Source organism: Notothenia rossii (assembly GCF_949606895.1).
Source record: "Notothenia rossii genome assembly, chromosome: 4".
In the NCBI taxonomy this organism is placed as follows: Eukaryota; Metazoa; Chordata; class Actinopteri; order Perciformes; family Nototheniidae; genus Notothenia; species Notothenia rossii.
In genome coordinates, this window is record NC_136902.1 from 10427911 (window position 1) to 10454677 (window position 26767).

The 26767-nt window shown below is 40.8% G+C and overlaps 1 protein-coding gene across 1 annotated transcript in view; it reads left to right on the top strand.

Annotated features, from left to right (window-relative positions):
* spryd3 (SPRY domain containing 3) overlaps nucleotides 1–26767 on the top strand; it is a 59272-nt gene that overhangs the window by 18315 nt on the left and 14190 nt on the right. Inside the window, exons 7-8 of the mRNA XM_079679448.1 lie at nucleotides 7701–7850; nucleotides 21750–21807. Coding sequence (XP_079535574.1) covers nucleotides 7701–7850; nucleotides 21750–21807 — 208 coding nt within the window. The remainder of the gene's footprint in view (nucleotides 1–7700; nucleotides 7851–21749; nucleotides 21808–26767) is intronic.

Below are 26767 nucleotides of genomic sequence, written 5' to 3' on the forward strand. Positions count from 1 at the left end.
ATGCAGAGCTGCGTGTCTCCATCAGACTCCGCAGCTGATCAGATCTCTGATCTGATTCTCGCGTCCGGTTACACTTAACTCGCGTTTATGTCCATATCGATCAGATCCAGATCTCCTGATCGGCCTTTATAGAGAGCACTGATCAAACTATTAAGAGTGAATATTGGCCGATAATGACCGGCGGCCGATCGATCGGAGCATCCCTAATTATTACCAGATGTTTTGACCAGCAGGTTTTGAATTTAACGGTTTTAAATACATTTTACCAGCTAAAAACCTGTAATTACCGGCTAACGGAAACTCTGGCATGGAGATGTAAAACAGTCACTAGGATAGAGGACTCTGTTTTATTGACGCTGATATGACACCATATTGTCTCTATTTTTGTAATGGAGCGTGCTGTTCAAAGGAAATAAGGTGTGATTTCATAGAATTGTAACATTACAAGGTGTATGCAACAGGTGTGTTTAGGGGTTGGAATGAGTGATGATCTGTCACATCTTATAAAGAATATCATCACATGACTTTCTACTGTAAACGGCAGTTTGGGTCCTGAGCTCTTTTGACAGCTCGAACCAAAAACACTGAGATTTGATTGATCTGTTGGCTTTAGTTTTCAAGGCTATTGTGTAACATCGATAAATTAAATGTTCCTTTATAAGTGATCCTACTTCTTGATTTGTATAAGATTACCTCACAGGACATACATTAAGGGATTTAATACTTTCTCTATCTTTGTCATGACTGTCAGCTGGAGGTGTCTTAGGCAAACACAACATGTTTGATAAAATCCACATGCCACCATACTCCCGCTCAGCTGTTTTCTTGAGTGGAGACATTTGGCCGGCTTTCCACTGCATACGTGCGGCTAGGTGCGTCCAATCCTCTGCCTCCTGTTGTCACGGCAGTCGCTGTGCCCACCACCTTAATCCCCTCAGCTGCGGATGAGTAAGTGGACAGCACCCAAAACTGTGGTTATCAGTTTTCACAAGCGCTCCCACACGGCCCATATCTCACGTTCACTCTCCCCTCTAACATGTTTTTCATGCTGTTCAGGTGCACCACATTCTTTTAAACATGCCTCCACATTGCAGTTTCCTCCGCAGAGCCATTTCTTTAGATGACTTTGAACTGCACCAATCATCGTCAAGTCAAAATCAGCACCCCTCCGTTCCTTGTGTTACCTTTTCCAATTTTCAGAGAAAACTGTTATACCAACGCCCCTCTAATGTTGCCTGCTTCCTTACTTACTTCCTTCCTTCATTCCTTCCTTCCTTCCTCTGGGAACAATAGTCAAGAATCCTAACATGACACCATGACACTGCTCTTGGATAAAAGTTCACCACATTCCCATCAAGCTGTTATGGTTTCTACCTCCCATGCCTAGCCTGGCACCAGTAGTTGACTTTGTTTCTTGAAGCGAGTAGCGTGAGAAAAGAGGAAACTATGAATAACTTAATCCAAGGAAAGTCAATAGAGTAACTGAGTGGAGTCTTTCTGGCTGGTTGGGGTCGATGGACATGACGCACACAAGATGACTGGAGTCGAGCTTGATTTCTGGTCCACCCTACTACTACTATTTCAACACTGTAGGGGTAGACGCATGTTTTGTTCACCATTAGGGTGTATGCACACTCCTACCAATGGTGTCGCACTGTGACAAGACAAGATGCTTTTCAATGCAACCAATGAAGAGAGAGAAGTGCTAGCAAGTAAACCTGAATGTAATCAATGCTGATTATAAAAAAATACAGGAATAATAAATGCATTCAACATGTTAGTAAGAGCTCAGGGATTCGGAATGTGCTTTGGCAAGTGACATTGAATGCAATTATTACTTTTGTTTTTGTGTAAGAAAATACCTTTTTGTGGCACATTTTCCTTCTATTTTATCTTCACAAGGAAAAACTATTACTTTTTTGAACTTGGTGATGTCTCTTAAATCCCACCACTGATCCCTCTTAAATCCCACCACTGATCATTACTGACCTCACCTTAACTTGTGCACTTCCCTTGTTCCTAGAAAGCAGTAACAGACTGACGTACACTGTAAGCTGTTTAGTAAACCCGGTTGTAAATAATCACAGATTGCGAGTGCAGATTTGACCTGTGCCTTCATGTTGTTGGCAGATTGTAACTTTGGCTGAGGTGAACGTTTCTAGTAAGGTGTTTCAGGAAACACTTTCCTCATAGCCTTGAACAGTGCACTTGTTTCAACATACAGTACAAAGCATAATACCTGGACAATTCTATATATCTGTCAATGTTTTTATGCCATCTCATCTCTGGTAGCGTTTACCCCGAAGAGCAAACATTTTTTCCAAAGTTGGCAACCTTCCTGTAAAACAAACTTTTTACGACTTTGCCCAAGTGGCAATCCGCGCTGGCATTGGAGCCGCAAGTTAATTTGGGCAACATCTTCCCAGCAGTGGTAATGGGGATAATAAATGGAGTGTATTAAAAGGTGATGAAAAGCTCCACACGGCCAGTGAGTGATGAGGTGTCAGTGAAGGTCAACAACGTGGCTCCTTGGTTCTCACAGCTTTTGGAAATCTTAGAGGGGACGATTGATTGATTGATTAAACCTGCCTAGTGACTACGCGCATGTCTATTGTTTTAGTAATGTCCATTGTTTTAGCGCGTTGTCGCAGTTGTGTGGTTTTCAAAATGTTATTACCAGTGTGTCATACCAGATATCTGTCAGAACATAAAGTTGCTGTCTCGCACACGCTGATGTTGCTGCAGGTAGCTATGTGGCCGTAAGGCTTGTTGTATGCAGGCGAATTCCATCTTGTCTTCTAACAGTAAATCCTTGTTCACCTGACTCCACCTCACTCACAGTGCTATGGTAATTACAGGTTTGGCTTTGATTTTAGTGTAAGGTTTTGCTGCTAAGTGCGTCCTTGAGCTTCCTACCCATGTTAAACAAGGTCAGTCCCACAACAGAAGTAGTTCTGATAACGCACATCACACACTTGAACAAGAAAGTTGTTAAAACTCGGTAAATGGTGAGTGATTTTGTTTTGAACATTTTCATGTGAACAAAAACATTTTTTCACATTAAAATGAAATCGGTTTTGAGGCAAAGCTAAGGACCTGTCTAATTATTCTTACGGTTTTGATACAAAACTCATAAGAACAAGCTAAGGTTCTTTTCATAGTAATGTAAACAGTGTCACGACATGGTTTGGGTAGTTTGACACCGCTCCGCATCAGCACTATTTGATCCATTCAGTACAAGCCTAACCTGTTTACTGCTAGCCAAGAAAAAGAAGCCGCACTGACAGAATGGCTGTAACCAGCTGTAGTATTTAAATCCATCAGGATATTCATCTTAGTCACCTTATGCACAGAAAAGTGATCGATGGACAAGTCAGATTCAGCTACTGGAGGACATCCAGCAATGATTTAGATCCTCTGAACAAGGACAAGGCCTTTCTGATATATTTTCTTTATTAAAGTGGCACATGTGACCCAGATACTTAATGTCCAGATTTTTATTAAAAATTAAACATATATTTGAAGTATTTATTTTTGCAAAGAAGAAATAGTCAGGACCAAGGACACAAAAAACAATTAGAAATGCACAAAGAATCAAATCCAATGGAAAACATAGACAAAAACGTCAAAATACAAATTCCAATGAAGACAAGATTAAGTGGCGGAGTAATATTGACTCGTCAGCTGCTGCGTGATGTACAATCATATCACAGTTTGCTTGACAAGTGTAACCACATAATACAGAAGAGGTCTCCTAATTTCAGTTTCACCCTTCTTTAAGTTTCCCCATTAGTTGTGACAGGTAATTGGCAGGACCACTCTCTGGGCGTTGCATCTGTTTCCCAGGCAGCAGCTCAACAAAACACGGCTTTGCACACCACCATTACCATTCTCAACACTCTTATTGAATTATAGGAGTGAAGTTATGTCAGTGAGGCATGTTCTGCTCAAGGGTACGACGTCTCTTTTCTTCCCCTGCCCTCTCTCTCCTGCTTCTATTACTCGGCAGCAAGAAGCAAAAAAAAAGGTGGGATTGAATGCTTATTGCAAACGAACTCTTTCCCTCATCTCCCAAAAATAAATGTTGTTGTCCAGGCATTAAAGTGTGGCAGGTTAAGGAGACCCAAGAGTACACATCAAAGGGGAATTTGTAATACAAAAGGTGGACGCAATGTAACTGGCACCCATGTGAACAATTAACCAGCAGAGTACCATAAACACACTTTTGTTTCCAGAAGTGTGAAGATTTCTATTTGCAATAGGACTCGAGGTAGAAAGTAGAACTAGCTTTCTTTATGACCAAGAATCACCATAAGATTAGATGTGCTTCCAGCCTTTCTCAGGGTTTAAAAAAACAAAACGTTTTATCTAGAAAACTATGGAGGCAGGCTTTAGATCAGGGCTATTCAATTGTATTTCGAAGAGGTCCAGTTCATCGATGTATAATAAGAACTGGATACAGCGAGGGAGGCGGGGTCTCGTTCTTTCCTATGAGAGCTGCTCATTGGCACAGGAAGACAAAATGGCCGGACTTTTGAGAGAGCGAGCGAAACGTCACAGATTACCCTTCATGCCTGGCTGTCAGAGCAGAAGAACCCATATGTGCACTCACAGAGCATGCGCCCCTTAAGCCCCGCCCCCCGAGCTCCCACTCTCGGCTCAGTAGAATCAGCGGGCTTTGAGTAGAATGAATGGAGAGAGAAAATAAATCTAGATTCGGCTTTTAGTGCATTTTACAACTTTAAGGACCGAATGATTCTAATAAGGGCTATAAAATAGTTCATACTGGGTAGTTTATTTAGTTACAAAAACAATTATCCACCGATTTACAGACGTCTCTTTCCCCATGTTAGTCAATGGGAAAAGGTTGTTTTCGGCCCGGTGACGTCACGGACTGATACGGAAATTGCAGTACCGCCGTTTGGACACAACGAATATTGGCACAGAGTCCGGTGCACTTCCTGGGGGCTTGGTCCAGTTACTAACATTTCCTCCCTGCAAAGGTCCAAACCTCATCATTTCTAATTGCATCCAATAGCCCACCATTTTGTCCGTCAAATAAAATCAACACCGTATCACCGTATTTCCTTATCTTTTTAATGTTCCAAATATGATACTTTTAACATATAACATTGTGGCACTTGTATGGAAACCAAACAAAACAATAAATACAAATAAAAACAGGACCAAAAAGCGCAAACAGTTTTGAGCAGCCCCTTTTTTCTCTTCACAGCTTTTCTACTTCACCTCGTTTCTTTTTTTAACACAACAATTTAGTAAAATAGAACAGGCACAAAGATTTCCATTAAAATAGAACGGGCACAAATGTAAAAAAAAAAGCTATGGAGGCAGGCTTTAGATTATTGCTGCAGAGGTCTACCACCAATACATCTTTCACCATTTCTGTTGTCAAGGTCCATTTGTGACCATTTCATCAGCAGCCAGGCTGACACCTATAGCTGATGGAATGATGTAACTGTAGACACAGACTTTAGTTTAATAATCCTGAATGGCTAACTGGTCTTGGTGTAATCACCTCATTGTCTGATGGCCTGCACATTATTTTTCGAGGAATTTGGCACGAGTTCGCCGAAAGCAAGCTTCAGTTTAGTGGCTGTTTGATGTGTGTTTCTCTCAAAGGGAGCAAGTGGAGTTTTTGACCACCGGGAGTGTTTTTCTTGACTGAGTCCTCACCTTGTTTTTACAAGAAAAGAGGTACCAAAGTTATTTTAAGGAATTCCTAAAATACTTCTTATATTAGCAATGTTTATTGAAAACCTGGAATTAAGCTTAGGTCAAATATAGGCTGTGGATTTTTTACATGGTTTTGAGTTTAAAAAATGTTCATTACATATAAAACTACTGTAGCTCTTCTGGATAGTTAATAATAATAATAATAATAATAATAATAATAATAGATGTGATTTGTATAGCGCCTTTCCTTATGCTCAAAGACGCTTCACATACAATCATTATTAGTTCATTATGAACACAGTGTAACTTAACAGTGCATTAGTGTTGCCACTTATCCTATTACTATACAGCTACTCTTGAAATATAAATAACTTTTCTCAACAACCAGACTAACTCATTACAAACTCATGATATGAAGCTTTAGAGCGGCCTCAGCTTCATCTCCAAGTTATTTTCACTTTGATGCATCACTAAGCCACAGGGAGAAAAACTAAAAGGGAAATGTTAATAACTTAATTGAGACACTTGACTTTTATTACATTGATGTTGAATAGCTGCTTCCACCAGGTGTGTGCTTTCTGGCTAAAAACATTCTCCTATGCACACGCTTAAACATAAAGGCTTAATAGAGGAGGAATGTCCTCCACCCCCACCATGTCTGTCATAGCCTTTTATATTCGGGATGATCCTGCATTGCACACACAATGAAATGCATGCATTCATATGGCATGGAAACACGGCTCAGCCTAAAGGCTTTGTGGTTGCTTAGCTGCCCACCTATTCACCTGTACCATCCCATCTTCACCTGTTTAGATGCTTAAGATAAAAAAAAAACCTGAAAGTAATTGCATTATCATCAGGTTCTGTACATGCAATCTCTAGTGGCTGTTGGTACTTGCAGGAGAGTCACCGTGGGCGGTTCAGTTTGGGTTTGACTGGGTTTTGAAGTGTCAACCTGTCATGTTGCCCACTCACTTAGGACCCAGTTGCAAAAGCTGGTTGCGTGGTTAAGTCCCTCGTCACGAGAACAACAGTGGGCCAGGGATCCTGCCCAAGCTTGATCTGCTGTGTCTTCAATCTGTTGTCTCCATCTCAACTTTCCCACTTCCCAGAGACTGCCGGCACTTTGGGCCTGGTTGCCTGACTAATCAAATGAAGTAAATAAAGAAACAATTAAATAACAGAGGTACCTGAGGGTAAGAATTGTGACAAACTGTTTTGATTGGCCTGAAAAATTCCTTCAATTATGAAAAAAAAGAAGATGCTTAATAATATTTAGGTTTGTTTCGACTTTTCTTCAGTATCAAACAACTCCAGTGATAGGTGACTGCACATCCATGGGTACACAGCAAACAGAAAAAGCGAATGGCTAATTTAGCATACTTTGCATGGTGTCACTTTGCCAAGATGTTCTCAAATATTAGTTGGCAATAAAAATATTAACTGGGACCATGGCAGTTTTCATTGTCAGAGGATCCATTATGTCAGTAGGGTTTACCCTCTTGGCACCATGAAAATCTGAACCAAATTTTTTATGGCCATCCATCCAAGAGTTGTTGAACAATTTTATCTAGTGCTAGATAAAAAGTGGGGATAACCAGAGTCATAATTGGACCATGCATGTTTGTACAAACTTTAATAGCAATGCATCCCATAGTTCTTGAGATATTCAGTCTGGACCACAGTGGTGGACCAAGACACGCTTGAAAGAGCAGTTCTAATCCTGCCAATTTACTCACCTCCAAAACATCTGGCTGTGTGAAGTGGGAGGTCTACCAGAAGTGGATGCTTGTTGGTTTAATATTGGTCAGAGGCACTTTTTTAAACTTGGAAAGGTTTCATCCAACAATCACAACAACATGCACAACAGTATGTCTACGGTTAAACGAACGTTATGTCGGGAAACATCTTAACATGTTGGTGTTAAATGAGTCTATACAGTTTTATTTCCTGACCTATTAACCCCCATTCTTCTTTGTTTATCCCTCTGTTTATCCCCCCCTCAGCTCTTGGAGTATGTTGGCAAGGGAAAGAGCATCATGGACGTGGGTTTGGCTCAGGCCCGCCAGCCACTCACCACCCGCTGCCACTACTACGAAGTGGAGATTGTTGATGCTGGAGAGAAGTGTTACATTGCCCTGGGCCTGGCGAGAAAGGTGAGCTCTCTAAGAAAAGAACAACTTTATACTATTTCTCACACACACACACACACACACACACACACACACACACACACACACACACACACACACACACACACACACACACACACACACACACACACACACACACACACACACACACACACACACACACACACACACACACACACACACACACACACTCTTACACTCAACGAAGAAGAATGTTTTTTTTCTCTTTCTCAAACCTTTGGCCTATTCCTCCATTCTTTCACATCATTATTCATTAGAAAGTCTAGGACCAAGAACTCAAGTGATGTGGAGTGCAGGAATAATCAGCACATTCACTTTACTCCCCCTTTGGTCTCCATAGTTCAATAAGTCATTGAGCTAACCACATGCATATGACATAAACCTAAATTGAAGTAAGGAGGACCAATAGCTTTTGAAAAGTGTCCCATCAAGCCCTGTCTTGGGAAAGGCTTGGCCTCATGGAGGAGAGCTACTACAGTCGTGTTTGCAGCAAATCTCCAGTGTTTCTTTGTTTTTCAAAGGAAATGTCTGTCATGTCATTATGTATGTGTGCTGATGAGGCGGAAGAAGGTGCATATTGGAGAGTGTCACAAATGTCAATTTGGATTTTAAATTGGGCCTTAGACTGCTGCCATGGTTCGGGCTCAGGTTTATTTTTTGGTCTAAATTATGGCTCAAACACGGACACAGTATATAGAGAAAACAGTGTATGTCTAAATCATTGGAATTTTTTTGTTAAATGAATCCTACTATTCACCTTATGTAACACCGCCCCTCTCCTATTTCTGGTTCAAAACGGTTCAAACCCATAAAGTATATGTTAGTTATTCCGGTTTAGCAATAGCAACATTGTACACAATTCATTTTATTCGAGATCATTCACAGCTAACCTGTCAGTGTGCTATTAAGCTAGCTAAGAATCTATCTAATAATCTGGCTAGCAGATATTGTCTCTCATACAGCTAGCCTCACAGCTCCAAACATCACTGTAAATTCTCAAATATATGTTTTTTTGGGATAAAATAATCCCATATTAGTAATCAAAATAGTGAGTTGCTTGCCTGAAAAACTGATGTAACTTAATAAGGTTGTTCAAAAGCTTACTTACAGATACTTTGGCAAGTAAAGGTTGATAAAGCTCATGCATGCAAATTAGTCGCTTAAAGGGCCCATGTCATGCTTTTCCGGTTATTACCCGTCCCCTTGTGTGTTATGAAGGTTTTTATGCATGTAAACGGTCTGCAGAGTCAAAACCCCTCAAAGTACACCCTGTAGTGAGTAAAACTCTAACACAGAAAAGATCTGTCTGTGATGCCCCAGAACGCCTCGTTGGAGATTTCTCTTTTTCCATTGTTTGCTTCCTGGGTACTGTGACGTGTGAACACCCAAATCAACAACAAATGACTAATCGGCGGAGCACCTCACACACCAGGATCCCTTGGCTAACTAAAAGGGAGTCCCTATTGACTTATATAGAGCTCCCCGAATGCTGGTAATAGACGAGTTGGGAATTGCAGACCCATTCTCACAGCGTTCTAAACCTTTTTCTTACTCAATATCAAGCCACACTCATTGTTTTTACTTCGGCTGTGAGTGTTTGTGTGTGCTCAGGATGAGTTTGTTCTCGCTGTATCGCCGACCCGGAAACCGAGCAGCAACGAGCCTCGCAACTTCCCGACCAATCAGATCACACTGGGCTCAAAGGGAGGGGGGGAGGCAGGAGCTCCAACAAGCCATTTAGGACAGAGAGTCAACACAATTACTATACAGAGATGCTGTATGAGAAACCAATGTGTTTTTGGAAAATTGCACAATTTCAATCTATTCTAGTAGACATCAACAATGGAAATATGATCAGTAGAAATGGCCATGACATGGGACCTTTAAGAAATCTAGACCGCAAAACAAGCGAGTGCCTGTTTTTCCTGGCCAAGGACAGGTTCCTTGAACACAACACGAGCCTAACCTGTCATCACGTGGTGTAGAGCTGAAGGAGAGCATCGGAACACCGCTCCAGCACTTCAAATATTGCAGTACCCAGAAGGAGAAGATTTATCCATAGATCTCCTAATGTTGCTCTCAAAGTGCACCAGATTGATGCTTTTAACTTCAACATTTAAAAAAAAAAATCTTCCCAGGGGAGCACACCCCCGGACACCCCTAGAGAATGTGAGGTTCCCCCCCCTCCCCCCGCTTAAATGATGTCCACATGGATAGGATACTAAATACATCTTGTGTCCATATCTTTCAGTTTTGGTGGTCATGCCACAACCGTGCACGTGCATGCATGCGTGATCTCATGGTGAGATATCTGGATTAAGAGGTTGCTTTTTCTTTGCACAGCATGAAAGAAAGGCGAAATGAATGGGCTGTGATTTGAGCTTTTTTAAGCAGAGGTTGAGTTCAATCATAAGGAAGCGCCCGACAAGCACAAGGTGAATAAGTAAAAATAGCGGTTCTGTCGACAGCTTTATTTTCTTTCCCATAGTCCAGCAGCTCAGCCATTCTCTTTGGATGTAATGGCTCGCTCTCAAGTAGAGGAAACACCTCTAGGAGGAAAATACAATTAGACATTTTACCACCTCTCATTTGTGCCCTTATTTCTTTTTCCAAAGAATGCACATGAGGTTCCCATTTGAGCATCAGCACTGCAGCTCTGCAAGTGACTATTACTAACGGCTTTGAAGAATTTAACAGACAATCTTGAAGAACTGGGCTTGGGAACTGAGTGATTCATATTAAGACGTGCAGAGAGTGAATACAAGAAGAGTTAATATCTCAATATATTTCCATACAAAGCTTCAAGGGTGTTAAGTATAAGCAGCAATTGTTGAAGATTGTGCAAGGCTGTTTTGAAACCCCCTTACTAAGCTTATAAAGGGCAGTATTAAACTTGTACGTCTCTCTGGTGGAAAGGTTCCCTCAAAACCTTTTTTTCATTACATTTGTTAGCTAATATTATTTATTACTATTTCCTCGACAGTATGGTTTCATGATTTGTGAGTTTCTTACTCCCCTGCTTCCCTTCGAAAGTGTTATGGATGTGAAATATTAGCGACTGCCGAAGCCAAGGCCTGTGGAGAGCTGCCAGCGCTGTCTCTCCCAGGGTCAAAGCTCTGCTCTGTTATAATAACAAAAATAAAAGATAAAACTTGTTCAACATCTCTCAAGGTCTCAGAGGCCATTTATATAAAGCAGGAACAGAGGGATGCACAGCTCGCTGGATGACATTAAGATAAAGGACGCCATAGAGAAAGGAGACTCAGCTGGAGATATTTACTTACCCGGTGTTTGTGCTGTACTAACAGGTTTCCAACAGAGCCATGCCATTTTTTATTATTGGTCAAAATCTAAATCTAAGCATCCTTTTTGTGGATAGTCTCACGAGGGCTAACCGAGTGTGCCTGACATATATCATATATCAGTAATACTGGTAGTATAACCATCTTTATAGAGATGTTGTTTACCCAACCAGCTGGAGAAGGGAGTGTAACCCATACTTTACATTAAAAGCCACATTTAAGGTGCATTTTTTCCCTATGCTTTTAAAGAGGATTAAACTGTTTTTGAACATATTTGTGGAAACTTCTGGGTGGGCAATTCCCCTGTCAGCGAAGGAATGACATCTCAGAGCTGGAGTTGCCTGAAGACGAGAGCTTAATTTATATCTATTCCTTTTTCAATTCAACCCACATAACATGGGTTATATAACGTTAGTGATTGCCACATCAAACATATGGGAGACCCTTTATAATAAGCATTATTTGCATAGCACATTTCATACACTAGGTGCAGCTCAAAGTGCTTTCACCACATGGCACACGTCACAAATCAAAACAGAGAGCAAGAAATTCAAAAACAACTTTTTGCACACATGCAGCATAAAAACCATACAACCATTAAAGAAACACAAGGAGGTAAAAAAAGGTATGAAAACAACACATTTAAATAAAAATAATAATAATCAAAAGACATAGGAAACAATAAATAAATACAATGAAATATTAAAAACTATAAAATTAAATAAATTAAAAAAGAAAGTAAATAATAATACAAATACCAATGAAAGGGGATTTTGCTAATAAAAAAAAACAAAGTCTTCAGCTGTTGTTTGACCACTTAGTTTGCCTCTCTATTCTCTACTTTAGACACTTTTAAAAAACCTGCTGACATTAGGGCTCGTCCAGGGACATCAGACGACAGAGAATCAGTGAGATATGAGGGTGCCAAACCCTTCAGACCTTTAAACATGTAACATTGTCTGTGTTCATGAAGAAAGCAAAAGCTAGCTTAGGCAAGGCATGTGTATTTATATAGCACATTTCAACACAAGGCAATTCAAAGTGCTTTACAAAAATGATAGACATTAAAGGTGGGGTAGGTAAGTTTGAGAAACCGGCTCGAGTGCGCTAGAATTTGAAAATACACGACCGGAGAAAATCTGCCACTTCCTTACAGAGCCCCTCCTCCAACACACACGAACGCGCACATGACCAATGAGGGCATGAGATAAATGTGTGCACAGATGGAAGGCTGACAGGCAGGTAGGACATCCAGTTACTTTAGCCGGGCCGGCTCAGATGATTGGTCGTGCTTTTTACAGTACTCAGTTTCCACAGATGACATTTTTTTATGGATTTTGTGTCAAAGCACTGAAGATATTCATTGCTATCGGGATGTTAAGAGCATTCCATGGAATATAACAAAAAGTGTATCTCGAGCCGGTTTCTCAAACTTACCTACCCCACCTTTAATAGCATTAAGAAACATATTATGAAATGATATCTAAAACACTCATTTAAAAGCAAAGGTACATGAATTAAAGTCACAGTGCAGTGTGAGATACACACATCTGAAATGTTTAGCTCTGACTCTCAATCATTGCTAACTTTTTTAGCAGCAATAGTTTTCTATCACCTCCCTTTCTTTCTACTTTCTTTGTTAACTTGTCCTTTAGTTATTTCAAGTGTTTCATGCTAAACGAACCCTTTGGACAATTATAATCTGACCCCATGGTACCTTTTTAGTTCTCGCCGAAACTATTCCTCTTTTTTATTTTTAAATGCACATAGTTAAGTTGACCTTGTCTTTCTAGGCCTTTTTTTGTGTCCTCCGTGAACCAGGGTCTTGAAACCATAACGGATTCCTGTACCCCATGGTACCTTTTTAGTTTTCGCCCAAACTCTTCCTAAGCTTACTGAAATTAGAACAGTGACCTACGATCTTCATTGTCATAACTACACTAGGCACAAGTAACAATATCCATCTGTTATTCATCTCTTCATGGGTCCAGTTGCTTCCACAGTAAATTGACAGACTATTGAAATTCCCAGGAACTCTCCGCCCTCTGTGTCATGCTTTCAATTCAGAGCAACTCAAAGGCTGAGTCACAAAGACAAAGCACACATTCCAGGTAAAACTAGAACGGCACACAGTGAGCGCAGACATCCGCCAGGGCTAATGGTGCGTTCACTTGCTTCTTATATGGCCCCCTTTAGACAGTCATTCCTCGACATCTGTGTTTTGAATGGGCTTAACGTGGAACAAACATGGATGCTACATAGAAAATGTGTTTTTTAGTATTGCCTAAAAGCTTTTAAAGAACATGCTGATTTTCTGTTTGAAAAGATGGGGCGTTTCACTTTCTGATTATTCTGACCCAACATAAATGCAACACAAATCAAAGTCAAGTCAAAGTCAACTTTACTGTCAATCATCTGTGTGTGAGATACAGACAGGGAGATGCTGTTTCTCACAATCCTGATGAATAAAAGTAAAAAATATCAAAAAATACCTCCATGATCAAACATAGACCCATATTTACAAAGTCCCACATTAAGAGGCCACATATCTCTCCATTAATTAATGTAAATTATAATATTTAAAACATTTCTTAGCAAATTTGTCTTTTCCAATTTAAAGCATTTTAATCAAATTTCCTCCATATCCACTTTTGTTGCTTTTACTGGATTACTTACGAAATTAGATCACTACTTTTACAGTTTGCTCAATTTTTTTTCTCTCTCTGCATCTGTGTTTCATTATTAAGACATTAAGCTTGAGTCCAGGAGAGGTGATAAAGCAGCAAATTGAAGGGCTGGGGTAATGACTGTTTACGCAACAGCAGATGGAGGTTTTCATGCTGCTCTGTTTCACGTGGTAAGCCGATAAACCTTAATATAAACATAAATCTCGTCATAGAATGCCCCGCAGGCTGCCAGGTTCTGCCTGTGTGTCTCGTTCTGTTTGTTGTGGTCGCTGACTCAACCTTGTAACTCGCTTATCTTCACTTTATAAATCTTAATGTCACCCTTTGCCAACTCTCATCCGCTATAATCTGCATTTTCCAATAAATGTAACAGGTTTTAATTTGCTGCGTTGCTCCTGTGATGACAGTGTTGTTCCACCACCAGATTATCATAAGAAATAATGAATAGATTGACATGAACGTTGGTAAGTTCATTGTTCCCAGATGAAGTGGCTTTGCTTTCTTTGGTAATGCACGGATTAGCACCACCAGCAGTAAAGAGATTTCAATTATCCAGTAAAATATCTCAACTTAACTAAATGGATTGGCAACAAACTAACAAATACAGGTTATTACTGTACATACTTCATTTATGTGGAAATATCTGAATTCTTGCTTAGTACAGATCCTCTAAATCAAGGGTTCCCAAAGTGATTACAAAAATAATAACGTGTGCATAGACATGTTTCAGAGGCGGACTGGCCATCTGTAGAATTTCCCCACAGCGAGGCTTCCCCCGTTGACAATCCCACCCCCCCGTTGCTCTAAAGAAACATCACACCATGATAATTGTATTGTTAAATAATGTGAATAATGAATGAGAATTGTGCGAATAATATCGCAATTGCAATATCAGATAATTTAATCACAATAAGAATTTTTTTATGTGTGGGAAAGAAACTCCCTCTGGAGAGAAGGTTGGGATTTTAGCGTTTGCAGACCATTTACTTCCACACAAACCAATATAACACACTACAGGGAAGGACATCACCAATAGGACCTCCTTAATATAGAACACTGCAAACCCTCTGGCTTCTCTCTCATTCCTCTGAAGATAAGGGTCTCACTTAACGTAGAGCGTGCCTATGCTCTGTAGCTCGTTTCATCCGGTCCACAAAGCTGTTGCCAGGCTGCAGGACAAATACAGGTCTAGGCTTAGTTATGGAGTCAATGACGGGAAGATGGGAGTGTGCGGGGTTTACGGTAGAAAGTCGGGGGTGTAAACATCAAGGAAACTATTCAGAAAGGAAACTATGCAGAAAATGAAAAACACTGGAAAAAAAGCAGGAAAACCCTCATGTCCTGAAAAACAAACACAACCCTACAAAAAAAAGGAAAAAGATCATAGCCCTGTGGGATGAGAGGGAAGTGAAGAAGCAGCTAGGGAGACGTCTGAACATGGGATTATTCATGAGTAAAGTCAGTCTGAGTGTAACTAATGATTTTCTCAGATCACCCCTGACCCTCGGTCTGTACTGATTTACGCTCTGTGCATGTACATAAAAGGAATACACACACTTTTACACACAAACCAGATGCAAAGCTGCTCAGCAGACTGTAATGGCAGCGCTCCTCTGTCCTGGGATGCCCCTGGATCCAGTCCTGGAAACGGCTCTTCCTCCTCCTGCGAGGCAGCAGTTAAACTGACCTTTACTCAGAGTTGTTCCTGTGAACATGTTTATTGTAACAGGGTCAAGTGAGGATAAAACAAAGCACCTGACGTCAACGAATTATAATGTAGCATGTTCTCCCTGGTGTAACTTAATGTTTAGAAATGCAAATATTTAGTCCGTAAATAGTCGACAAACTGTTCATCTGCAAATATTTAAAAAAAATCTGATCATGTTGTTTATTTAAATTTCTTAAGCATAAATGCCAAACATTAGCTGTTTCTAGCCTCTCTAGCTTCAGAATATAGTAGGGTTATTTGTTATACATGACGACACCAACAAAATGCTTGAATTTCAACTATTGGTCGGTTAAAGGTAGGGTAGGTAATAATGGAGAAACCAGCTTGAGTGCGCTAGAATTTGAAAATACACAACCGGAAAAAATCTGCCCCTTCCTTCAGACTTCCTCACGATGCCCCTTCTCCAACACACACGAACGCACACATGACCAATGAGGGCACGAGATAAGTTTGTGCACAGATGGAAGTCTGACAGGCAGGTAGGCCATCCAGTTATTTTAGCCTCAGATAATAATAATAATAATAATAATAGCTTGGATTTATATAGCGCCTTTCAAGGGACCCAAGGTCGATTTACAAGTAATAGGGCAAAAAACAATCATAACAAAACAAAAAGTCAGACAGGCAGAACAACAGATCGATTTAGGGGCCGAAAGCCTTGGCAAACAGATGGGACTTGAGGGCCCCTTTTGAAGGCGTCGAGTGTGGTCGTGCTTTTTGCAGCGTCGCAGCTTCCACAGAGGACATTTTTTATGTATTTATTGTCAAAGCATTTAATATATTCATTCCTATCGGGATGTTAAGAGCATTCCATGGAATATAACAAAAAGTGTTTCTGAAGTGAATTACCTACCCCACCTTTAAAGCAAGATGGAAACAAATGGAGAAATGATTGCATGCGCTTTTCACTACTTTCGGATATTTTATACCAAACATTCAATCTGTTAATAAGAAAATAATCTGTACAGACACTCCAACTACAACAAACAAACAAACAAACAAACAAACAAACAGTAGTCCAACAAATACCACAGTATACTTGTTTGATATGACAAATGATCACAATGCAGCTTTCTAATTAGACGACAGGCTGAACATAGTTTGTCTAATCTATTTTTAAAATGTATAACTCAAGAACCCTGCACTACATCCTCTGGAAGCTCTTCAGATGTTTCTTTACAACACCAACATCAAGAAGTTTCTATCTTTTCTAGTTTTCCAGTGTCGTGTTTATATCAAGGAAACATTAAAACATGCGCTAGAATCCATATAACGTGATCAACATGCCCGAACACATGCCCAAGCTGTTGTTCACTCATTTCAGACCCGGCTGTCATCGTGTGAGGAGCTGGAGGTTTCAGCCTGATGACACAAGGTTATACAAACAGACCTGCATTAGCTCCTTACACACTCTTTACCCAACCCCTATAGGTGAGGGTGTGTGGGCACGTACAAACACACTACTTTCCATGCCTCTCAAACTGTACCTGCAACACACACACGCACACATACACTCATTCTGCGAAAACTCATATTTTTAGACAGCTCTGTGATATGCCAGAATGATAGCTGCTGAGGATGATGGGTATCTGCTTCCACTCGGTTACCCGCTCAACCCGCACCTTTCCGCTCATTCAGACTTGTTTACTCTGCCACCGTGTGGAAATGCAGGCTGCTCTGAAGACACCGGTGTAGCAGCTGTGGATCTGATACTGCAGGGCTTTTTCTCCCACAAGCTGTGGACACAACGCTAGTGTTTGTTGTTCTTAGAAGCAGCTTGCATTTCAATGTTGGCTTCTGCAGGCCAACGGGGGGTAGTGAACATGTTTCGAAAGTTTATAGCAGCAGATGGTTAACATGGCGTCTCAAGAAGGCATTCCATCAGATGTTGATAGAGGAGGAGTATAGGTGTAATTTAGTGGCGCCACCACTGATTGAAAAACAAAAATCACAGTATTAACTGTTGTAGTTTCCAAACCACAAAAAGTTGGAATGTTTCTTTTATCACAGAGCTGATCCAACTCCAACAAAACAATATGATCTGTGCTTCACAGAGTTTACGGCGGAAAAAAGATATATTGACTTTGAGAATAGTCTTAGATAAGAGTACAAGTCAGATTTTTACACCGTCATATTAATTTTCGGGTATCAATGTTTATGTTTGTTAAGGATCCCAATTTAATACAGTACATTTAGGACATAGGTCCTGACAACATTAACAACATCACTAATATCAACAACATGCGATCAAATTCAATTAGGGTTCACAGCTCACAAGGGTACATGGTCATTCGTAGATGGCCCTTCAATCTCTTCTTGAGGCTCTGGACTGTATTTCAGCGAGGTAGTTTGGCAATGAGTTCCATCCTTTATAGCTCTATAAGACACAGAAGATTTCAGAAGATGTGTCCTGGGTTTAGGTGCCAGTAGATGGCCTGATGTAGCTTGTCTAGTCTTATGGTCATGCTCGTCTCTTGTGTAAACTATTTGATCATAAAAATACAGTGGTTTTTTGTGAAATTTGAATTTTTTTAGAAAAGTGATAACACGAGATTGCAGACGTTTCTCAACTGGTGTTACAGACTTTGTACATTTTCTTGCCACAGCTATGCTCCTTCCCATTTTAGTTACGATACTGTCAATTTGCTTTGTCCACCGTAAACCAGAATCAAGAACAATGCCAAGCAACTTAGTCTCGTTTACCTGTTCCACTGGCTGAGCAGCCAGTGCCAGGCTTAATTGAGGATGGCTGCTTAACATAGGTCTGGATCCGAACACCATTGCTTTTGTTTTTGCAATGTTGAGTAGCAGTTTGTTAAGACATCGTCTAAGAGTTCATTTTGACCCGATGTACCACAACGAATGCATACTTCCTTGTTAAAAGAAAGGAGATAGAATGCACACTATTTGGTTTAAGAAAAGAGAAGATGTCATGGCAATATTTTTGATGGTGTTTCTGTTCAAAATGGTGTGAATGTTCAGAAAGCCCTGTAGTTACTGTAGTTACTGTAGTTGTATCTGTTGCCATTGATTGCAGGGGACAATATTGATGTTGAAATATTCCTGACTCAAAGCATTTGCTAATATTTTAAAGCAGCTGATTTCAAACATAGAATAAAATGTATTTCGATTTGTTTTCAGACAAAAAAATAATTGTTTTTTTTCGCTGCATAGCCTCTGAGAATATTTGTGTTTTCAAACTGTATGTTTTCACATTTAATATTAAGAGTGAAAAAGGCTGTTCGGAGGGAGATATTATTGATGTGAAACCTAAAGCTCTCTGGTAACATTGGGTGTAGCTTATGTATGAATTTCCCCAACAAGTCTTTGCTCATAAAGCAAAAGTATTGGACTATTTTGACGTGATAAAGAATCTTTCAACTGTTGTCTAGACATTTGACTCTGAATCAAAAATGCGGCCGACTTAAAGTTGTGGGATCAACAAAAGTCAGTCGGCTTCATCTCCTGGGGACCATGAATGTCAGTAAGTATTATTTCAACACATCATATAGTTGTCAAGGTATTTCAGGACCAAAGTTGCTGACAGAGCGACATAACTAAGTAAAACTGTTATGCCGTAAAATGCAAAAGCTTCTTTTAAAGTGTATTGAGAAGGGAGTTCTTCTTGAGGTTTCCCCCCCCCCCCAATCCGCTGTATTTATGTGATGTATAGAGCACACCGAGTGTACGTTTTAAATTAAAGATGATGAACAATTACCCGAGAGATCTGCTGTGAAAACACGCATTTAACCGTTGATCCATTCATCAGTCTGCGGTTTACATTAAAACACTATAAATCCACCCCTTATTTGTCTAGCCGTTCCCAATGTTGCCGTATCTCAGTGAGTTACTGCAAGTCGCTGATCAGATCAGAGTCTGTGGATCATCAATCAGGGAGCAAAAACAGCCAGACGTTCCTGCGCGGCTCGTGGAGATTCAGCCCACATGCCAGTCAGCCGGAGGAATCCTCAGGCTTGTGGTTTAGACGAGGGGGAAGAGGAGCAGACTTGGCGGATCAAGAGGGTTTCAGGCTTGGAGGAGTCGCTGCATTCCTCCATGTCTCCGTCTTCCTCTGCTGATGTCTCACTCTGTCCCTCTCTCTTTCTTTTCCCTCCATCCTTCTCCATTTCCTGTTCCTCCAGCCCCAATGGGTCGCTGATGTTTCCCTGATGTCCTGTCCTCAAATGCTGCACTCGTGTCTGCCTGGCCCGACCACGCTGTCTGTCTGCTCAGACCCTATTACTCATTTCTGCACACAGGTGCAAAGAGTAATCATTTCATCGGCCTTTTCATTTTATGAGAAGTTTAGACTTTGATAAGTCATCAGGGGATGCTCTTTTATTTGGATAAAAGCTCAATTCCCAGGCTGAACTATGATTTTTTTCTGGACGTCATCCTGGTCATACTTTGGATTCTTCAGACATATACAAATGAATAGTGGCCTTTCTTGTCTGTTAAAAGAAACGCAGCCTAGAGAACTCTTGGAGAAATAGCAAACAAGAAAGGATTTATAAGATGGAGCCCACTTAGAGATGAAAGAGTGTAATGTCATTGTCCTCCTCCTCCTCCTCCTCCTCCTCCTCCTTCCTCTCTTGTTCAGTAATGTGTTTCTAAAGTAATGTAGGTGCAGCCAAGAAGACAGATAAAAATCTCTTGTAATTACCCCTTGAGTCATGCTCTGATGTTATCCGAAAGTTTGCCCAGTAGTTATTTCTGTTGGCATGGTGAAACCTGGAGGAAGGCATACGTACTGTACATGCAGACAGACGGAGAGAGACAAACACATCCTAAGACACTGACCGGTATCCAAAACAGAGCGGCAGAGGAATCCTCACACCTGTTAGCATGTGAACGCTAGTTACATGATTTAAAACAGCACTGGTATTAACACATTCAAGAGGATATATGCTCTTTTTCATATTTATATCTTGTGTCTACATGTCTCCTTGCTTTAATGTTCAAAAAGGTCTTTATTGCCTCATACTGCCTGTGCTGCAGCACCTCTTTTCACCCTCTGTCTGAAACCAGAGCCCAGTCTGCTCTGATTGGTTAGCTGGCCGGCTCTGTTTGTGATTGGTCAGCCGCTTAGAGATGTCCCGACCCTTAGCCAATAGAAGCGCCGGTACACATAGTGATGTCACTATGTTAATGAAGTATGACATTTTTGCCTTTGCAGACCATTTACATGCACACAAACCTCTATAACACACTACAGGAAAGTACTGTATGGTAGGGTTTCTTTAAAAACAGCGGCTAGCTACTCTGTAATTAAGAGTTGATTGACAGTGTCATGACATCACCAGAACGGAAAGTAACGTTTATGTTAGGATGTTATCAACATGTGTTGAAGCAATGAAGCACCACAGACAAGGTGAAGATAGGCGATCACAGCACATTGTCAGGTTTTGAAAACAAATGACACAACTACAAAATCATCACCCACCTCCAACCCTCAGGGAATAAAAAAACATGATCTCATAGGAAACAAAGAAATCATTTAGAAAAACGATCAGCATCAATTACTGAATGGATGTGTGTTTACAAAGGGCTTGGTGAGTATAAGGCTTTTGTTTTGTGCCAATTAGATCACAAAGTCTGAATATAAAGGGTCTGCATCAAAGTTACATTTTTAATCTAACAGCGTTTAAAAACAGCCAGCCATCGTAACATACTGTAATAAACTTCAGATACTAACCAACTGATCTTCCATCCTAGTACAGCCCTGACGTTGACCGCTTTGAAAAAGCTCTTTGTTAATGCAGTCGATTTAACATTTAATGTTTTTTCCATGCCCTCACCAATACAACCAATGTTTTTATGATTACATTTTATACGAGATGTTCTTTATAGATCAAGCCCCTTCGAAGTGGACCATATTGATGTGTTTAACTTGTACACAATGTTCTTTCAAAATTCACGATGTTTCCAAAGTCAACGAGTAATTACGTAAAATAATCGTGTTCTCAATTCTTACCAAAAATAATAGTGATTATGATTTTTGCCATAATCCAGCAGCCCCATTATGTGGTTGGGTTTGGTTAGTTTTTCCTCTCTGTTTGTCATTTCAATTTGAATGAAACCTGCTCATTCTCATGGCACATTAGTAGAAACATGTGAAACCGTGTGAAGTGTGTATTTGTGACCCGTGGATCTGTTTCTGCAGGACTATCCCAGGAACAGGCACCCGGGATGGAGCCGAGGGTCGGTGGCGTACCATGCCGGTGAGATATCAAACCCTTTTCCTATCTTTCTTATTTTTTTACTAAGAAAGAAAGTTGTGTGGAATTCTCCCTGTAGCGTTGTTTAGCAGAAATACATACATCTGATCTACTTCCAATCCATCTGCTGCTTTTTAGATGCAAACATCACAGGGCTCCGTCTCCGCTGGATGTTAGAGGTGCCGAGCAAAAACAGAGATCAAGGCAGGCAGATTAAAAGCACAGCAAGCTGATAAAACACACGGTGACAGCATCAGAAAGACGAGAAGGATCTTATCACCATCTCTCTCTGTGGAAGTTTAGTCATGTAAATATCAGTAGCAATGAACCAGAAAAAACAAGACACAAAAACGTATCTTCCCGGGCTCCCATGTTAAGTCCTGGTTGTTTTTGATGAGCTGTGGAAGTTATCTGTACAGGCATCTGCATAAAACCCCCACAGATCCCATTTCTGTCCTCAGCACCCCCCACTATCACTGCTGAGAGATTAGCTGCTGCTGTGATGTGAGATTAGCAGCAACCAGGTAGGTGTTTGTTATTACATCATACGAGCTGCAGTAGGTAACCGGCGTCTTATCTCTCTACCCACTGACACAGTCACAATCTTGTTATTCCTTATCAGACCAGAGCTGGTTTTACCAGCATTGTTTTGGTCTGAAGCATCCCATTGTTGTTCTCCCTCACAGGGCACTCCAGGTGATTCACACGCCAATTATATCACTTTCTGTTATACGATTTTCTAGCAGGAAATGTGAACGATGTGTATCTTTAGAGAAAGCTTTGAATACGTTTCTAAAACACATTTTCTTATTCACTTTGCACATTGTATTCATGTTCCTAGTTCATTGTTAAAGTCCTAAATCACAATCAAAATCAGGTTTATTTGGCAAGTAGGTTCACACATACGAGGAATGTTCTGTAGTTTATGATTGTGCATACATAAACTCAGTAAAAAAAGGGGCCAGAATCCAAACTTTTCCCAAAACAATTAAAAAAAAAAATCTAAATCTAAAAAAAGAAACGTTTACAAGAAATATAAATATACACAAAAAACTATGCATAAGAATATGAGAAAGTAGTAGAATAAAGCTTAATATGTACTTTATATCAGAATGTAAAAGTGGAAAACCTATCCCGTTTTAAATGCATTATAAAATACAAAAAATTAAAGTTCAGAAGAAATATTAATATATGAAAAAAGTACAATGAGAACACGACAACTAACTCAGTAGTTTATCAGAAATGTACCAAAAAAGACTACAAGACTAATTAGTTGAAGAAAATGACGCATATCTAAATATGTGCAGTAGCCTGCTGTATATCAACATGTAAAAGTGGTTGAGCTATGCAGCTTTAAAGAGGCATTATACAGTCATGTGTAAACTATACACAGGAATGCTGGAGGTTTTACAGTATGAGGAATGGCTCTGAGATGTCACGAGATGAAATCCCCCGTATCCCTTTGCAGATTCCATTTATACTTAGGGTGTATTAATAATAATAACAGTTGATGCTGCGCGTGGTGCCGGGGTCTGCGGACGATATCTCATCGCTGAGTGACAGACGGGCGCTCGGTCCCACAGGTCCAGCTGCGGTCCGCCTGGTTTGGCTGCTGTGTGTCGGACGCCGCAGTAATGTGCACGCCCCAGCACAGCTCCCATTAATCTTATTTGTTAGAGACTAAAATGATGTATGTGGCTTTCCGCGCAGTGCGTCTGAGGTTTGCTTTCCCATGCTTGGGTTAAGGTGCAGGCCGTGATCCAGCTACTTAAAGTCAACAGCCAGGGCCTCTTCTTCACGTCTCCCCTCGCTCCTCCATGCGGATTTTCAGCTCAGGGACCTCAAGAATTGCACGCAGACGCTCTTTGGCAAATTGACAAAAACTGAATGTATACACAGTATTGTATGCACTGGCTCATATAACCGCAGGAGAAATTGCTTAAAGAGGGAATGACTTTCTTACCCTGGTTTTCATGCACTTTGCGAGCCAAGAATACAGTGAAGAGGTGTTTCTGTGACACTGTAACCCGTGTTTATTAACCATTATGAGGGGTTTTTGCATTTCACCTCGGTACCTAGTGGGGAAAAGGCCAGGATATTCTCTGCTGGACTTAGTTTGGACTCATTGTTTTATTTTATATCAAACCTCACGCTGTTCCTTACGGCACCGTTCGTGTTTGTAATGTTTTTACCGCCTGCTTTAAAGAAAAACAGAGGCTGTAGAAAGATGTATGTAAGTTATATCATGCAGCCTGGAGGGGAATACACACATTTTGTAATGATTCAATGTAACATTCCTTCTTTTCTTATTATACTCTGCATGTACAGTATGGCTACTTAGCTCTATTTCTGTCGTCCTGATTTATGGTGCGTTGTAATGGGCACGCGACCAGTGTTGACCTGGATCACATGTGATGTGTGTTATTGACTTTAAAGGTTGTGATTTTACTCCAGATATATTCCAGTTATATCCACAAATGCCTGCCAACCATAGCGCTGCTCCTTTGTATAGTTTGAGAGTTCTTTGGCCTGCGCTGGTGTTACCGCGTGTGTTTTTGTTGGGCTCTGGCCCGGCGTGGACCTCCATCCTGTGCGTTGGCTCCGCTTGTCTCCGCAAGTTAATGGGCCGTGGGGCTCTGCGGGCCCCTGTGGACCCTATCAGGAGCAACCAGCCATCCAACCAGTGAGTGCTCCTCAGCAAGCCTCATTAACCCTGTCACCCCCTCCAAACCCTGCCTCAGTGAGTCACACGTGCTGGGACTCAACACCCGCAAAGGAAGGCTGTGCTCCACCACCACCACAACAACCCTCCATCACTCAAGAGCAGGCCAACCTCACATAATGGGGCTCAGTCTAACTTCTGTGATGGGTCTAATCTGATTCCAGCTCAGGTTCTGCAAAAACACTTATTCCACACCAACATGTTGTGTTGGGTGGGTTGTATGACCTTCTTAACCAATGGGATGGAAATGGATTTGGATGATAAAGTGTCTTTCAACATTGAGGTACAAAAAGACAAGGTACATTAGGGATGAATATTAAAATCTAAAATGCACCCAGATCATGTGTCCATACTGTGGAGGTCACCGCACATCTAAGTAACAATATCAAGTCCCATTCTCTTGCACGGTTAACAAAAGTGGAAAAAGATATATGTTGGCGCCCACTGTCTATCAGCTATCGTCAAACCACCATAAAGCCTGGATCTAAAACAAAAGACTGAAGCCATACCATAGTTTTAGTGCCTCCTTACACTGCACTCTTTTCCCTGCGATGAAGATCCAACCAGAGTTTTTTCGCCCTTAAATAATGTATATACACGCTTGGGCCACTCTGGCAAATGGGGCAAAAAAGTATTTAGTCAGCCACTAATTGTGCAAGTTCTCCCACTTAAAAAGATGAGAGAGGCCTGTCATTTTCATCCTAGGTATACCTCAACTATGAGAGACAAAATGAGAAGAAAAAAATCCAGAAAATCACATTGTCTGATTTTTAAAGACTTTATTTGCAAATTATGGTGGAAAATAAGTATTTGGTCAATAACAAAAGTTCATCTCAATACTTTGTTATATACCCTTTGTTGGCAATGACAGAGGTCAAACGTTTTCTGTAAGTCTTCACAAGGTTTTCACACACTGTCATGCTGAAAGACCCAGCCACGTTTCATCTTCAATGCCCTTGCTGATGGAAGGAGGTAGTCACTCAAAATCTCACGATATATGGCCCCATTCATTCTTTCCTTTACACGGATCAGTCGTCCTGGTCCCTTTGCAGAAAAACAGCCCCAAAGCATGATGTTTCCACCCCCATGTTTCACAGTAGGTGTTCTTTGGATGCAACTCAGCATTCTTTCTCCTCCAAACACGTCTAGTTGAGTTTTTACCAAAAGTTCTATTTTGGTTTCATCTGACCATATGACATTCTCCCAATCCTCTTCTGGATCATCTAAATGCTCTCTAGCAAACTTCAGACGGGCCTGGACATGTACTGGCTTAAGCAGGGGGACACGTCTGGCACTGCAGGATTTGAGTCCCTGGCGGCGTAGTGTGTTACTGATGGTAGTCTTTGTTACTTTGGTCCCAGCTCTCTGCAGGTCATTGACTAGGTCCCCCCGTGTGGTTCTGGGATTTTTGCTCACAGTTCTTGTGATCATTTTGACCCCACGGGGTGAGATCTTGCGTGGAGCCCCAGATCGAGGTAGATTATCAGTGGTCTTGTATGTCTTCCATTTTCTAATAATTGCTCCCACAGTTGATTTCTTCACACCAAACTGCTTACCTATTGCAGATTCAGTCTTCCCAGCCTGGTGCAGGTCTACAATTTTGTTTCTGGTGTCCTTTGACAGCTCTTTGGTCTTAGCCATAGTGGAGTTTGGAGTGTGACTGTTTGAGGTTGTGGACAGGTGTCTTTTATACTGATAACGAGTTCAAACAGGTGCCATTAATACAGTTAACAAGTGGAGGACAGAGGAGGCTCTTAAAGAAGAAGTTACAGGTCTGTGAGAGCCAGAAATCTTGTTTGTTTGTAGGTGACCAAATTATATTTTCCACCATAATTTGCAAATAAATTCTTTAAAACTCAGACAATGTGATTTTCTGGATCTTTTTTTTCTCATTTTGTCTCTCATAGTTGAGGTCTACCTAGGATGAAAATAGGCCTCTCTCATCTTTTAAAGTGGGAGAACTTGCACAATTGGTGGCTGACTAAATACTTTTTTGCCCCACTGTATATTGTACAAAATCTATCACCAACTCAATGCTTTTTGATCAACTCCAATGGCAGCTGCAAAGGGAATTTATATTAAATTCTTAGGAACATGTGTGTGAAATCATGAAAGAATTTGAATATTTAGTTTTTTAATTTGTCATTGTTCCCTTGGCAAGGAAACCCGGTCTTTTCCAGACTCACAATAAATAGTCTGGTTTTACTTTTCTCAGCCGGTCTCAGGCTTGACTCCAGTCCC